Here is a 16073-nt window from a genome sequence, read left to right as displayed (position 1 = left end):
AATGGGAGGATTCACTATAACACAGGGGACTGTCTTAAATGGGAGGATTCACTATAACACAGGGGACTGTCTTAAATGGGAGGATTCACTATAACACAGGGGACTGTCTTAAATGGGAGGATTCACTATAACACAGGGGACTGTCTTAAATGGGAGGATTCACTATAACACAGGGGACTGTCTTAAATGGGAGGATTCACTATAACACAGGGGACTGTCTTAAATGGGAGGATTCACTATAACACAGGGGACTGTCTTAAATGGGAGGATTCACTATAACACAGGGGACTGTCTTAAATGGGAGGATTCACTATAACACAGGGGACTGTCTTAAATGGGAGGATTCACTATAACACAGGGGACTGTCTTAAATGGGAGGATTCACTATAACACAGGGGACTGTCTTAAATGGGAGGATTCACTATAACACAGGGGACTGTCTTAAATGGGAGGATTCACTATAACACAGGGGACTGTCTTAAATGGGAGGATTCACTATAACACAGGGGACTGTCTTAAATGGGAGGATTCACTATAACACAGGGGACTGTCTTAAATGGGAGGATTCACTATAACACAGGGGACTGTCTTAAATGGGAGGATTCACTATAACACAGGGGACTGTCTTAAATGGGAGGATTCACTATAACACAGGGGACTGTCTTAAATGGGAGGATTCACTATAACACAGGGGACTGTCTTAAATGGGAGGATTCACTATAACACAGGGGACTGTCTTAAATGGGAGGATTCACTATAACACAGGGGACTGTCTTAAATGGGAGGATTCACTATAACACAGGGGACTGTCTTAAATGGGAGGATTCACTATAACACAGGGGACTGTCTTAAATGGGAGGATTCACTATAACACAGGGGACTGTCTTAAATGGGAGGATTCACTATAACACAGGGGACTGTCTTAAATGGGAGGATTCACTATAACACAGGGGACTGTCTTAAATGGGAGGATTCACTATAACACAGGGGACTGTCTTAAATGGGAGGATTCACTATAACACAGGGGACTGTCTTAAATGGGAGGATTCACTATAACACAGGGGACTGTCTTAAATGGGAGGATTCACTATAACACAGGGGACTGTCTTAAATGGGAGGATTCACTATAACACAGGGGACTGTCTTAAATGGGAGGATTCACTATAACACAGGGGACTGTCTTAAATGGGAGGATTCACTATAACACAGGGGACTGTCTTAAATGGGAGGATTCACTATAACACAGGGGACTGTCTTAAATGGGAGGATTCACTATAACACAGGGGACTGTCTTAAATGGGAGGATTCACTATAACACAGGGGACTGTCTTAAATGGGAGGATTCACTATAACACAGGGGACTGTCTTAAATGGGAGGATTCACTATAACACAGGGGACTGTCTTAAATGGGAGGATTCACTATAACACAGGGGACTGTCTTAAATGGGAGGATTCACTATAACACAGGGGACTGTCTTAAATGGGAGGATTCACTATAACACAGGGGACTGTCTTAAATGGGAGGATTCACTATAACACAGGGGACTGTCTTAAATGGGAGGATTCACTATAACACAGGGGACTGTCTTAAATGGGAGGATTCACTATAACACAGGGGACTGTCTTAAATGGGAGGATTCACTATAACACAGGGGACTGTCTTAAATGGGAGGATTCACTATAACACAGGGGACTGTCTTAAATGGGAGGATTCACTATAACACAGGGGACTGTCTTAAATGGGAGGATTCACTATAACACAGGGGACTGTCTTAAATGGGAGGATTCACTATAACACAGGGGACTGTCTTAAATGGGAGGATTCACTATAACACAGGGGACTGTCTTAAATGGGAGGATTCACTATAACACAGGGGACTGTCTTAAATGGGAGGATTCACTATAACACAGGGGACTGTCTTAAATGGGAGGATTCACTATAACACAGGGGACTGTCTTAAATGGGAGGATTCACTATAACACAGGGGACTGTCTTAAATGGGAGGATTCACTATAACACAGGGGACTGTCTTAAATGGGAGGATTCACTATAACACAGGGGACTGTCTTAAATGGGAGGATTCACTATAACACAGGGGACTGTCTTAAATGGGAGGATTCACTATAACACAGGGGACTGTCTTAAATGGGAGGATTCACTATAACACAGGGGACTGTCTTAAATGGGAGGATTCACTATAACACAGGGGACTGTCTTAAATGGGAGGATTCACTATAACACAGGGGACTGTCTTAAATGGGAGGATTCACTATAACACAGGGGACTGTCTTAAATGGGAGGATTCACTATAACACAGGGGACTGTCTTAAATGGGAGGATTCACTATAACACAGGGGACTGTCTTAAATGGGAGGATTCACTATAACACAGGGGACTGTCTTAAATGGGAGGATTCACTATAACACAGGGGACTGTCTTAAATGGGAGGATTCACTATAACACAGGGGACTGTCTTAAATGGGAGGATTCACTATAACATAGGGGACTGTCTTAATGGGAGGATTCACGTTAACACAGGGTACAGTCTTAAATAACAGGATTCACTTTAATACAGGAGACTGTCTTAAATGGGAGGATTCACTATAAACAGGGGACTGTCATAAATGGGAGGATTCACTATAACACAGGGGACTGTCTTAAATGGGGGGAGGATTCGCTATAACACAGGGGACTGTCTTAAATCTGTCTTAAATGGGAGGATTCACTACAACACAGGGGACTGCCTTAAATGGGAGGATTCACTATAACACAGGGGACTGTCTTAAATGGGAGGATTCACTATAACACAGGATACAGTCTTCAATGGGAGGATTCGCTATAACACAGGGGACTGTCTTAAATGGGAGGATTCACTATAACACAGGGTACAGTCTTCAATGGGAGGATTCACTATAACATTGGGGACTGTCTTAATGGAAGGATTCATTATAACACAGGTTACAGTCTTAAATGGGAGGATTCACTATAACACAGGGTACAGTCTTAAATGGGAGGATTCACTACAACACAGGGGACTGCCTTAAATGGAAGGATTCATTATAACACAGGTTACAGTCTTAAATGGGAGGATTCGCTACACATAGGGGACTGTCTTAAATGGGAGGATTCACTATAACACAGGGTACAGTCTTAAATGGGAGGATTCACTACAACACAGGGGACTGTCTTAAATGGGAGGATTCACTACACATAGGGGACTGTTTTAAATGGAAGGATTCTCTATAACACAGGGTACAGTCTTCAATGGGAGGATTCACTATAACACAGGGGACTGTCTTAAATGGGAGGATTCACTATAACACAGGTTACAGTCTTAAATGGGAGGATTCACTACACATAGGGGACTGTCTTAAATGGGAGGATTCACTATAACACAGGGTATAGTCTTAAATGGGAGGATTCACTACACATAGGGCCTCCCTGGTCAGCACTAACAGAAATTTAGTATATGGGTCATTTTCCTGAAACTTTTCGTAAATCTTCTTCAAAAAATGGATTATTAAATGAAAAGTCATTGACTTCAAATTTTGACTGCAGAGAGGTCAGGCTTGTTGCCGTTATGTGAGGATTGTTGGTGAAACAGTTTCAATTCATAGATACAGGGTATATTTATTTTCTACATATGTGTGTATCTTTTTATTTTCTCAACTGTCTGAAATTACTTGAGCTACAAATCATCAGAATTTGACAAAAATGTTCTTACATTAAGATTTAAGCAATAAAATTGTATATGTGTTTTTTCATTTACTATGAGTAAGATACGGACAAATCTGAGTAAGACACGAACAATTCTGAGTAAGATATAAGATATGGACAATTCTGAGTAAGATATGGACAATTCTGAATAAGATATGGACAAATCTGAGTAAGATATGGACATCTCTGAGTAAGATATGGACAAATCTGAATAAGATATGTACAAATCTGAGTAAAATATGGACATATCTGAATAAGATATGGACAAAACTGAGTAAGATATGGACATCTCTGAGTAAGATATGGACAATTCTGAGGTAAAATGAATATATAAGGTTGATTTGAAGGCTTACTAGCAGACACCATCCCTGTGACCACCACTAGAACCACCAACAGCCTGCATCCCTGCTGAAGATCCTGCATGGTGCCTTGTACTGGTCTAAATCACTTGTATTGTCACTGAATCTCAAAACCTGTAAAATATAAAATATCATAAAAATTAGTAAAAGATGAATCCACATCTTCTGTTGTACAGAATTTTTTTGAGACAAAAGGTAAATGTTTCTACAAAGCAAAAAGTTCACATGGAGGCACACTAATTTGTTAACTCGTCACAGACTAAGTAAAGGGTGTAACCTTCAGTAAAGCGTGTTCTACCTCAAGGATCCCTGCTAGATGTGCCGTAATAACAGCCCAGTGTTTGATTATGAAACACTTGGAATCATACCCATTATCACCTGTGTTCAGTGTGGGTCTACATTACCACAGTATTATCACATACTTTTGTTATTTGTTCCATGAATCATTAAAATGCCTGTGACATGTGGGAGTAGAGCAGTGCAGGGAGTGTGTATATGGAACGCTTAGAGAAAAATCAAGGTTATCTATTAAATCAACACTGGAGCTTGAACTCTCAAATGAATCTATTGTCATGAAATTCACAAACTTTCAAGTAACTTCAGCCTTTTTTAACAATTTATTTGATGTACTTTAACCATGATGATACACAATTGGAATTCAATCAAATTACTCAAGATCTCAGAGGGCGTAGCACCCTTTTACAGAATGAGTATGGAAAACCGCATTATAAATTCTAATTGAAATTATGTCCTGTAGGAGTGATTGCTATAAAACTAAAAGCCTATTAATAATACCAGGGGTAATGGCTCATCGGCATAAAAAGTTCATATAGACCTTAAGGAGTATACTGTAAAATCATAAATTTTCGTGGGACATTCAATTTCGTTTATTTCATGATTTAACAAAAATCCACGAAATTAAATCACTCTGAAAACAGAAATTTGGTATGATATATATAGAAAGATATAATGTCCTTGAAACAGGTTATTATATGAAAACCACGAAATTTTTACCCCACAAAAATAAATGATTCTACAGTAATTGGTAACAGCCAATCAACACATAAAGATCATACAGGGTTACAGACGTAATACATAGAGGATCTGACACGAGTGTTCATGTAATATTGAATTTATTGAATAAGTTTATTAATTTCATATGAAATTAATAAACGAGTTTAACAAGTTTATTAATTTCATATGAAATTAATAAACGAGTTTAATAAATTCAATATTACATTAACACGAGTGTTAGATTCTATTTATTACATAATTTGAGAAACACTCTTTTTCTTGACACGTCTCCTCTATATAAATTGTACCATGGCTGACGAAAGTACGCATTACATACATTTTGTTTGGAGCTCGCTGCGCCACAAAAAATAATTTCAGAAAGTTCTTCCCGAGAACATTTTCAATGAACAAACAATAATTTAGGTTTTCTTCATTAACCAATGTATGAATAATTATCAATTAATATAATTAATATTGATAAGTAATAATCATTTTTTATACGAAAACCATTCAACGAATTGGCATTTACGAAAATAGCAGTGACGTCACATATTTGGCACAACGGCGTGTGCACTGTCAAGGTAAAGGTCATCACAATACACATCACAGTCTGCACTTTTTAAAAGTTTACAGAGACTGGAGTGATTGTCAATCTCTATAACACAAGCGCATTTCTTTGGAGAGGGTTGTTGGTGAATGTGAACCTCGGTGTTTTCGCCTGTCACTGACTCAGAAAATATACTGTGGAATCCGCCATGAAACTGGAACACTGATAAAGTTGACTGGTTACACGTGTTCGCCATTGATTGTGCATATGTCGGAAAAGTGCAAGTGGAATTTGAACATGCAGGTGTTGAATTTGTGTGAAGCTAACACTCGAGTTTATATAATATTGAATTTATTTAACTTGTTGGTTAATTTTAATCTCCCAGTGCCCCTGCCTCTGCTATGAATGCAAACAGTAACTCGGTCAGCCATTTTCTTTACAAACGTAGAAGTTGTAGTGCGTAGGAATATGACCTGTTTCCGACAATGACAAGACTCATTTGCATGTTTATTGTCCGTGTGCTATATTGTTTATATTGAACGGCAATATTGCATGGAAATAGCCTGTGTTATATAATAAAATCAGTTATGACCCCAAAACACATATCAGTAGATATTATATCAATAATGAAAACAAGGGGAGATAACAAATCACCAGTAAATAAATGGGAGATAGCATCAAAAAGTGAACAAAGGGAAGATAACAAATCAAAAGTGAATTAAAGGGAGATAACAAATCAATAGTGAATTAAAGGGGACATAACAAAATCAATAGTGAATTAAAGGGGACATAACAAATTAAAAGTTAATTAATGGGAGATAACAAATCAATAGTGAATTAAAGGGGACATAACAAATTTAAAAAAAGTTAATTAAAGGGAGATAACAAATCAATAGTGAATTAAAGGGGACATAACAAATTAAAAGTTAATTAAAGGGAGATAACAAATCAAAAGTGAATTAAAGGGGACATAACAAATTGAAAGTTAATTAAAGGGAGATAACAAATCAATAGTGAATTATAGGGTACATAACAAATTAAAAGTTAATTAAAGGGGACATAACAAAATCAATAGTGAATTAAAGGGACATAACAAATCAATAGTGAATTAAAGAGGACATAACAAATTAAAACTTAATTAAAGGGAGATAACAAATCAATAGTAAATTAAAGGGAGATAACAAATCAAAAGTGAATTAAAGGGAGATAGCGTATCAATAATGGATATATGGGGAAATAATTTTTCATGTTAATGAAGGAGAGATAGCACATCAATAAATAATCTAAGGAAAGTAACAAATTACATAAAGGGAGAAAACAAATATATAGAGAGAGAAAAGGGGGTATAACATATATCACATAATTACATAAAGGGAGAAAACAAATATATAGAGAGAGAAATGGGGATATAACATATATCACATAATTACATAAAGGGAGAAACCAACTATATATAGAGAGAAAAGGGGATATAACATATATCACATAATTACATAAAGGGTGAAAACAAATATATATTGAGAGAAAAGGGGATATAACATATATCAACAGTAAATATAGAAAAGATGATACAGGGTCAATGAATAAAGGGGAAGAAGCACACATTTTGTAGAATGGGGAAAGATACAGTTTACATCACTGATTAGCAGGCAATCTTACAATGAGACAAGTGTATCTGACGGACTGCCTATAAACAAGTGTGAAGAACATGGAGGATGGGGGTTAGGCAAGTGTTATTAACTTGCTATCCACTTATACTTCTGTCTTCTGTCTATATTAATTTGGTTGTGAGTTAATCAGGCCTGTCTTTATAGCTCAGAGTAGACCTGTATATCTACACAGGTTCTGTTTCATCACACTGTTCTTAGAGTACATGTTGGTTGTGAGTTGATCAGGCCCGTCTTTATAGCTCATAGTAGACCGGTATATCTACAGAGGTTATGTTTCATCACACTGTTCTTAGAGCACATGTTGGTTGTGAGTTAATCAGGCCCGTCTTTATAGCTCAGAGTAGACCGGTATATTACAAAGGTTCTGTTTCATCACACTGTTCTTAGAGTACATGTTGGTTGTGAGTTAATCAGGCCCGTCTTTATAGCTCAGAGTAGACCGGTATATCTACAGAGGTTCTGTTTCATCACACTGTTCTTAGAGTACATGTTACAGTACCTCTTATAATTAATTCATTTATCATAGTTATGTAAATGAGTGCTTGGAAAAGTCCGGGTCAGAGTTCAGCATGTGCTGCATTACAGGCACGTGCGATAGGTGAGTTTAGGACAGTGATGACATGCACAGGTGTCTGTGTCTGCCTAGCAATAGAACAATACAGACTTTCCCACCGTCCCACCACTTTTCGGAAATGCATGTTTCTTTGTCTTTCATTTTGTGATTGCAGAATCTTTAATGGTCGAGCACAACATGGGGATGAAGACAGAGAGGAATATACTCGCTGTTTGAAATTTCTACTTAACATTGTATAAAGTGAATAAATGTATGTCCTCGTTTAGCTAGGCGGAAGAACTCCCAGTGATGAGTTTGAGATCATATGATAAATAATTTATGTTCGTTTAGAACATAAGTGTAATTAACTGGTAATCAAACCTTGTAAGCCACTAATTACCCATTCCTGACTCAATCAAACAGACTGCTCCAGATACAGTCTAATTAAATCCTACTTAACCCTTTCACCACTAGGTAACTTTAGTAGACTCTGCCATACATTGATCTGGATGAGTCCATTATGGTCTACAGTGGTGAAAGGGTTAACAGGATAAAAGTGACTGTTCCCTGACACAATCATATACCATACTCAGATGGTACTTTCCTAGCAAGGTTGAGAGTTACATATTTAGCTCATTTACCCCTGAAGACACATTTGAACTCTTCCAATTCAATAATTGGAATAGTTCATAATGAAGTTTCAGGGGTGAATGAGTTCAATCTGTGGTTAAATTAACAAGACCCTGTAAGTTACCATAGTAACTGAACACTAGTACTTACCTAGCCAGACTAAGGGTTAAACATATTAATTTGTTGTTAAGCTAACTAGACACAAGTTCTTACCTTGCCAGGCCAATGGTTGAACATGTTAACATGTGCTTAAGTTAACTAGACTCCAATACTGTCTAGTAAGACCAAGGGTTTAAGGTGGATCCATCCTTTTGGAAAAACCCATGTCATTTTTTTCTAATTAGGCTTATTTTCTTACATTTTTTACATAGATTCCATATATGAAAAGAAAAAAGGTAGCCACTTTTCTGCAAATTTACCACAAAATATGAAAATTAAGTAAAAATTTGTTTTCTACAATATTTACAAAATTTGAGTTACCACCAAGTTGAATATTTTTTAAACATTATGTGATGTACNCCAAAGTAATTTATGAAAATCTTTTCCATGTGCATGTATATTTCAAATGAGCACAAAGGCATCTCACCAGGTTACACATGTATGATGAACTGTTATGAAATGTACATGTGATATTCAAGCTGAAGCCATGTATTTTAGTCATTTTATAACTGGAGAGAAAAAAATGAATAAAACACATTTTAAAAACTTACATTGATTTTAATCAAATCACATTTTTGAAACATAATACAGAATGAGAAGTATTGATCAAAACATGTATGTAACCTGGTGTTATTTAAAGAGGAAGACAGCTTTGTCAAGAAAAGCAGCAAAGTTTCTCCGAAATAACTCCGAAACACGTGGGGTTTGTCCGGGTACTCCGGTTTCCTCCCAAAGTAAGACCTCCGCGCGCTAACATTCGGGCCAACAAGAGTGATTAGTATGAATTGTAATAACTTGTAATAACTTGTTTCATGATTGTTGTAAAATAAATAAAGCTTATAGAAATATCTAGTATATTGGACGTGATCCAGCATGCGTTAATCCGCATGAGTTATACTCTCATCTGTGTCAGTTGTCGTGAAAAGCTTACCCCCACAATGCTACTAGTTATTGGCGCTTTGTTGATGGGCTGTTAAAGTTGGAATGGTAATAACTAGCCCCACAATTAAAATGTCAGATACACGGTACAAAAAATAAACGAATATGTGTATCTTGAAGCTAACAACACCTAAAAACTAGGACGCGTGACCGAGAAACAACTATTATATATTGTCAGACGCATCGAAAATAGGGGGAATCTTCACACACAGTTTAGAAATCCGAAACTCGGAATTATTTTTTTTATTACGGACTCCCTAAATAGTTCAGCATTTTTAGGTAACCCAATGGCTATACATGTTCAAGCAATTTTACGAACAATGCAAAACCTAATGTAAACAACAAATTTGAATATGTCTATTGAGTAATCATCCGACATACCTAGGTAAACATAGATATGATTCTTCTTCAAACACATTTTGGAAATCCGATTCTTGGAATTGTTGTTCACCTACCCAACCCTTGACTAGTTCTGCATTATTAAGGAAACTATAAATGCCCAAGCACTTCATGAGTTTTTTACTGACATTGCAAAAGTCTTCAAACCACAGCACAAGTCTCATAAACGTAAATGAATGATTTTTTACCTTGTTAAGAATATATACTACTTTAAGCATTGTTTTTGTAACTTTGTTCATTCCTTTTTATCTCATTCATTACAGTTTATATACTGCACATACAACTTTTCAATATTCCTTTTCAGATACGTTTTTTCTTAAAACGAATTATGAAATATTGTGACTAATCTTTAACAATATACATACATAACTTGGGAGGCACGGTAGTCTAGTGGTAGGACGCCGGGCACGTGACCTAAGAGTTGCGGGTTCGCGGCACGACACTGTGTTGTATCCTTGAGCAAGATACTTTACTCTTCTTGTTCCAGTCTACTCAGCTGTAAATGAGTACCTGGTTGGGCAGGGCTATAATTGTTTTATGCTAGCTGTGAGCGTCGAAATCGCAGTACCGGCTGTATGCTCCCCAGGGAGTTGAGAAAGATATTGGCTGGTTGCAAAGGCCCTATAACCACGAATAATAATTTGTGAACCGCTTTGAGACGACCTACCAACTAGGTTGTGATAAAGCGGTATATCGAATTATCATATTATTATTATTAACTAAAGATAGGAATATTTGTCTTTGGAGTATGTGCATTGCAGTAGTCTTGTTTCTTCGTACCTAATTGTCGACGACACTTTTTAAATCCAAGCGTGGTGTCGTTAGGTTACCGTAAATCATTCTGAAATCTAGCCAACATGCACAGCTTCCTGCACAGTGGCGCTAAATTTGAGAAGGATGGACCCACCTTAACATGTTAATTATTGGTTAAGTTAATTAGACTCCTGTACTTATCCAGCCAGACCAAGGCTTTAACATGTTAACTCGTGGTTAAGTTAACTAGCCTCCAGTACTTACCTCACCAGACCAAGGGTTTAACATGTTAACTCATAGTTAAGTTAACTAGACTCCAGTACTTATCCAGCCAGACCAAGGGTTTAACATGTTAACTGAGTGGTTAAGTTAACTAGACTCCAGTACTTACCTCACCAGACCAAGGGTTTAACATGTTAACTCATAGTTAAGTTAACTAGACTCCAGTACTTATCCAGCCAGACCAAGGGTTTAACATGTTAACTGAGTGGTTAAGTTAACTAGACTCCAGTACTTACCTCACCAGACCGAGGCTTTAACATGTTCACTCATGGTTAAATTAACTAGACTCCAGTACTTACCTCACCAGACCAAGGGTTTAACATGCTAACTTGTGGTTAAGTTAAGTACACTCCAGTACTTACCTCACCAGACCACAAGGCTTTAACATGTTAACTTGTGGTTAAGTTAACTAGACTCCAGTACTTACCTCACCAGACCAAGGGTTTAACATGCTAACTTGTGGTTAAGTTAAGTACACTCCAGTACTTACCTCACCAGACCGCAAGGCTTTAACATGTTCACTCATGGTTAAGTTAACTAGACTCCAGTACTTACCTCACCAGACCAAGGGTTTTACATGTTTACTCATGGTTAAGTTAACTAGACTCCAGTACTTACCTCACCAGACCAAGGCTTTAACATGTTCACTCATGGTTAACTAGACTCCTGTACTTACCTAGCCAGTAGATGTATTGGTAGTTAAGTGAAGAGATAGATATGTGTGTCATGCCTTATACCCTCACCTAACAATTAAATCTATTATCTGACAACAGCATATAGCTTTATTTGTGCCTTTAAGGGGACATAACTCTTAAATTTGATGTCAGGTTTCTTGTACTTTTATGGTGAAATGCAAGACTAATAATTTCACCAACAATAGCAGATGATGTATGGAATTCCGCATCAGGTTCTAATAATACTCCTCTGTGGAAAGTAACATACCTAACATTTCTGTTGCACAATGTACCACAACATCACATGTGAATTAGAAAATGATTATTTAATTAAAGGCAGCATAACATATTTGTCTTTATCATTGAGTATTTAAATGTACATTCTCAAAGTCCTAAAGCAATAGAGTTAATCCTATATAATAATACCTAGTCTGACATGAATTTTTCACCTCCTTTATTTAAATGCAGGTCAAAAGATAACCTTTACCTTCTCAACCATACAGTAATAACATAAAACTTTAAAATTGTTTAGAGTTTAAGGTCTGACACACTTGTATTAGGTCTATGTAGGGTTTATTGTGATGTACACTCATTTATCTTGTCACTATATCTTACACCATTGGACAGACATGAATACAGATGATATATTTTTTAAATAGTTGTTGGGGAAGGGGCATTTTACCCTTGGTTTGAGAAATTATGAAAACATACGAAGAGGCGGAGGAGTCCAACGTCCTATAGGTGCTGGTTGGTAGATGTCTCGGTGGAGGAGTCCTATGTCCTATAGATGCTGGTTGGTAGATGTCTCGGTGGAGGAGTCCTACGTCCTATAGATGCTGGTTGGTAGATGTCTCGGTGGAGGAGTCCTATGTCCTATAGATGCTGGTTGGTAGATGTCTCGGTGGAGGAGTCCTATGTCCTATAGATGCTGGTTGGTAGATGTCTCGGTGGAGGAGTCCTATGTCCTATAGATGCTGGTTGGTAGATGTCTCGGTGGAGGAGTCCTATGTCCTATAGATGCTGGTTGGTAGATGTCTCGGTGGAGGAGTCCTATGTCCTATAGATGCTGGTTGGTAGATGTCTCGGTGGAGGAGTCCTATGTCCTATAGATGCTGGTTGGTAGATGTCTCGGTGGAGGAGTCCTATGTCCTATAGATGCTGGTTGGTAGATGTCTCGGTGGAGGAGTCCTATGTCCTATAGATGCTGGTTGGTAGATGTCTCGGTGGAGGAGTCCTATGTCCTATAGATGCTGGTTGGTAGATGTCTCGGTGGAGGAGTCCTATGTCCTATAGATGCTGGTTGGTAGATGTCTCGGTGGAGGAGTCCTATGTCCTATAGATGCTGGTTGGTAGATGTCTCGGTGGAGGAGTCCTATGTCCTATAGATGCTGGTTGGTAGATGTCTCGGTGGAGGAGTCCTATGTCCTATAGATGCTGGTTGGTAGATGTCTCGGTGGAGGAGTCCTATGTCCTATAGATGCTGGTTGGTAGATGTCTCGGTGGAGGAGTCCTATGTCCTATAGATGCTGGTTGGTAGATGTCTCGGTGGAGGAGTCCTATGTCCTATAGATGCTGGTTGGTAGATGTCTCGGTGGAGAAACCTTAGGTGGATACCGGAGTATTCTAATAGGGCTCCATAGACGATAGGTAATAACCAGCACGTGATCTAAATAATAATATCACGATGTCATTAAATTGTGAACCTTAATTTGCACCTTTAGCTCTACTATGCCACTGTAAAATTGTTTTGATGACGGTAGGCCTAGCCTACCGAAACAAATCAACAAATAAAATCTCCTAATTCACGGAATCCCTGGTGTTGATGCTCCATCTCTTACCTACTTGTTATTTGAGTGTGTGTTGGGGCGTTATACCCTCAGACAGATAAAAGGATGATATATTTTTTAAACAGGTGTTGGAGTTCTCTTTATGCTTTTACCATGTAGTGAATTTACCTGGCGTTGTGCTCTTTCAATTTATGCATCAGCCTTGAACAGAACTTTCCCTGGAATATCAGCTTGAAAATAGACAGATATACGCACTTGAGTTTCCTTTCTTGTTTTGTTGAAGTCAGTAGATTAATAAAAGCTATCAAAGTACAATACATGAATAGGCGTTGGTGCACTATACCCTTGGGTTGACTGGAGCAATCAGAATACACTATCTAAACAGGTGACCTCTTTACTGAATCTCACCTAACCCCAGTGTCAGTTTCTTAACCAAATCCTGCCCTAACCTAAAGTGCTTCTTACAAAATTTCCAATCTACCCAAAGTCTTTTTCTTTCCCAAATCTTAACAAAAACCCTAGAGTCAGTCTTTTTACCAAATCTCACCTATTCTAGATTTCTGTCACTTTACCCAATTTTCCCCTACCCTAGAGTCTGACGCTTACTAAATCTTACCCTACCCTAGAGTCTGTCACTTACCAAATCTCACCCTACCCTAGAGTCTGTCACTTATTAAATCTCACCCGACCCTACAGTCACTTTACCCAATTTTCCCTTACCCTAGAGTCTGATGCTTACTAAATCTTATTGTACCCTAGCGTTTGTCACTTACCAAAGCTCACCCTACCCTAGCGTCTGTCACTTACCAAAGCTCACCCAACCCTAGCATCTGTCACTTACCAAAGCTCACCCAACCCTAGCGTCTGTCACTTACCAAAGCTCACCCAACCCTAGCGTCTGTCACTTACCAAAGCTCACCCTACCCTAGAGTCTGTCACTTACTAAATCTCACCCTACCCTAGAGTCACTTTACCCAATTTTCCCTTACCCTAGAGTCTGATGCTTATTAAATCTTACCCTACCCTAGAGTCTGTCACTTACCAAATCTCACCCGACCCTTGAGTCTGTTTCCTTCTTCTTAAAATCTTTTTATTTAACTAGATATAAAGGAATATTTCAAAATCTATGAAAAGCAAACATTTTTCTTCCATATCCAGGTGTGATCCTGAGTCATCAGACAACTTGACAGGAGGTAGAACGTCCTTTCACGAGCTTTAGTTTGATAAGTGTATTTTGTGAACAAAAATCAATCCCACAATAGCAAGGTGTATTTTATTAAAAAGTTAATATTTGTATATTACTAAGTCGAGAGGGGGGTCCTAAGACTGTAAAGTATATAACCAGAGAAAAGGATTGGCCCTGGGTTCTGGTATTCCGTCTTTGCGTATTGCAGAGTTATCTTCTCTTGTGGGCTGCAGGTATATTGATTGTTACGTCATTGGTTTGTGTGAGAAAATTACGTCGTTTTCCCAAAAATTGATGACGTTACTCTCACAAACCAATGACGTAACAATCAATACCTGCTCACAAGAGCAGATAACTCTGCAATACGAAAAGACGGAATACAGACAGTTGTATATTCCTTGTTACATTAGAAAAGATGGGTTTTTGCTGATTAGTCATTCACTCAATGCACACATCATAAAGTTCACAAAGCAAAGTTAGCATCATCATCATCCATTATCTCTCTGTGTAAGTGTAGGTCTTGTCTGACATTTTGAAATGTCACATCCATGTGACGGTAAATCTAGTCACCATAACCATGACTTTAGAACCATCTTTATGATATTAGTCACCAGCATCGTGTGATTTTTATATCTATCTAAATATTTATATGTCAGGTATGAGGTTTGACAAGTAAGGATAAATCAGGCATTATCAACATCTGTCATTTGACAGACAGAAACACTCTACAGATCAAAGCTATGGTTAATATATATATTTCTCCGGCTGATATTACAAGTCAGATGTTTATACTAGAAGGTAATACACGAAAAACAACAGGTACACTCTTTAATCCATAACAGGTAACAATTTCACCAAAACACCATCTCTGCTCAGGGCATCAACTAATATCTGTTTAGGGTATAGGAGTTAACTAAAACAGCACAACACAAACTCTGTTTAATGCAGATGAGTAAACTAGCTAACACAGCCACAACACAAACTCTGTTCAAGGCAGAAAAGTCAACTAAAACAGCACAACACAAACTTTTTTAAAGGCAAATGTGTAAACTAACACAGCACAAACTCTGTTAAGGTAGATGAGTACACTAACACAGCACAAACTGTGTGCAAGGTAGATGAGTAAAATAGCACAGCACAAACTCTGAAAAGGTAGATGAGTAAACGAACACAGCACAAACTCTGTAAGGGTAGATAATGAACCTAAAACAGCACAACACAAACTCCGTTCAAGGTAGAAGAGAAAACTAACACAGCACAAACTGTGTTCAAGGTAGAAGAGTAATCTAACACACCACAAACTCTGTTCAAGTTAGATGAGTAAACTAACACAGCACGAACTCTGTTCAAGGTAGATTAGTAAACTAACACAGCACGAACTCTGTTCAAGGTAGAAGAGAAA

At 37.9% G+C, this 16073-nt stretch overlaps 1 protein-coding gene across 7 annotated transcripts in view; it reads right to left on the bottom strand.

The window, feature by feature from the left end:
• The window catches only part of LOC110451344 (prostaglandin G/H synthase 2-like), a 46230-nt gene that overhangs the window by 11002 nt on the left and 19155 nt on the right, over positions 1-16073 (bottom strand). For all 7 annotated transcript variants that reach the window (XM_021499311.1, XM_021499310.1, XM_021499307.1 and 4 more), the window contains one exon: positions 4073-4192. In XM_021499311.1, coding sequence (XP_021354986.1) covers positions 4073-4142 — 70 coding nt within the window. In that variant the 5' untranslated portion in view covers positions 4143-4192. The remainder of the gene's footprint in view (positions 1-4072; positions 4193-16073) is intronic.

This window comes from Mizuhopecten yessoensis, unplaced genomic scaffold, assembly GCF_002113885.1.
Source record: "Mizuhopecten yessoensis strain PY_sf001 unplaced genomic scaffold, ASM211388v2 scaffold5965, whole genome shotgun sequence".
Taxonomy (NCBI): Eukaryota; Metazoa; Mollusca; class Bivalvia; order Pectinida; family Pectinidae; genus Mizuhopecten; species Mizuhopecten yessoensis.
The sequence above is the reverse complement of the archived record's forward strand: the minus strand, read 5'-3'. Positions and strand labels throughout refer to the sequence as shown.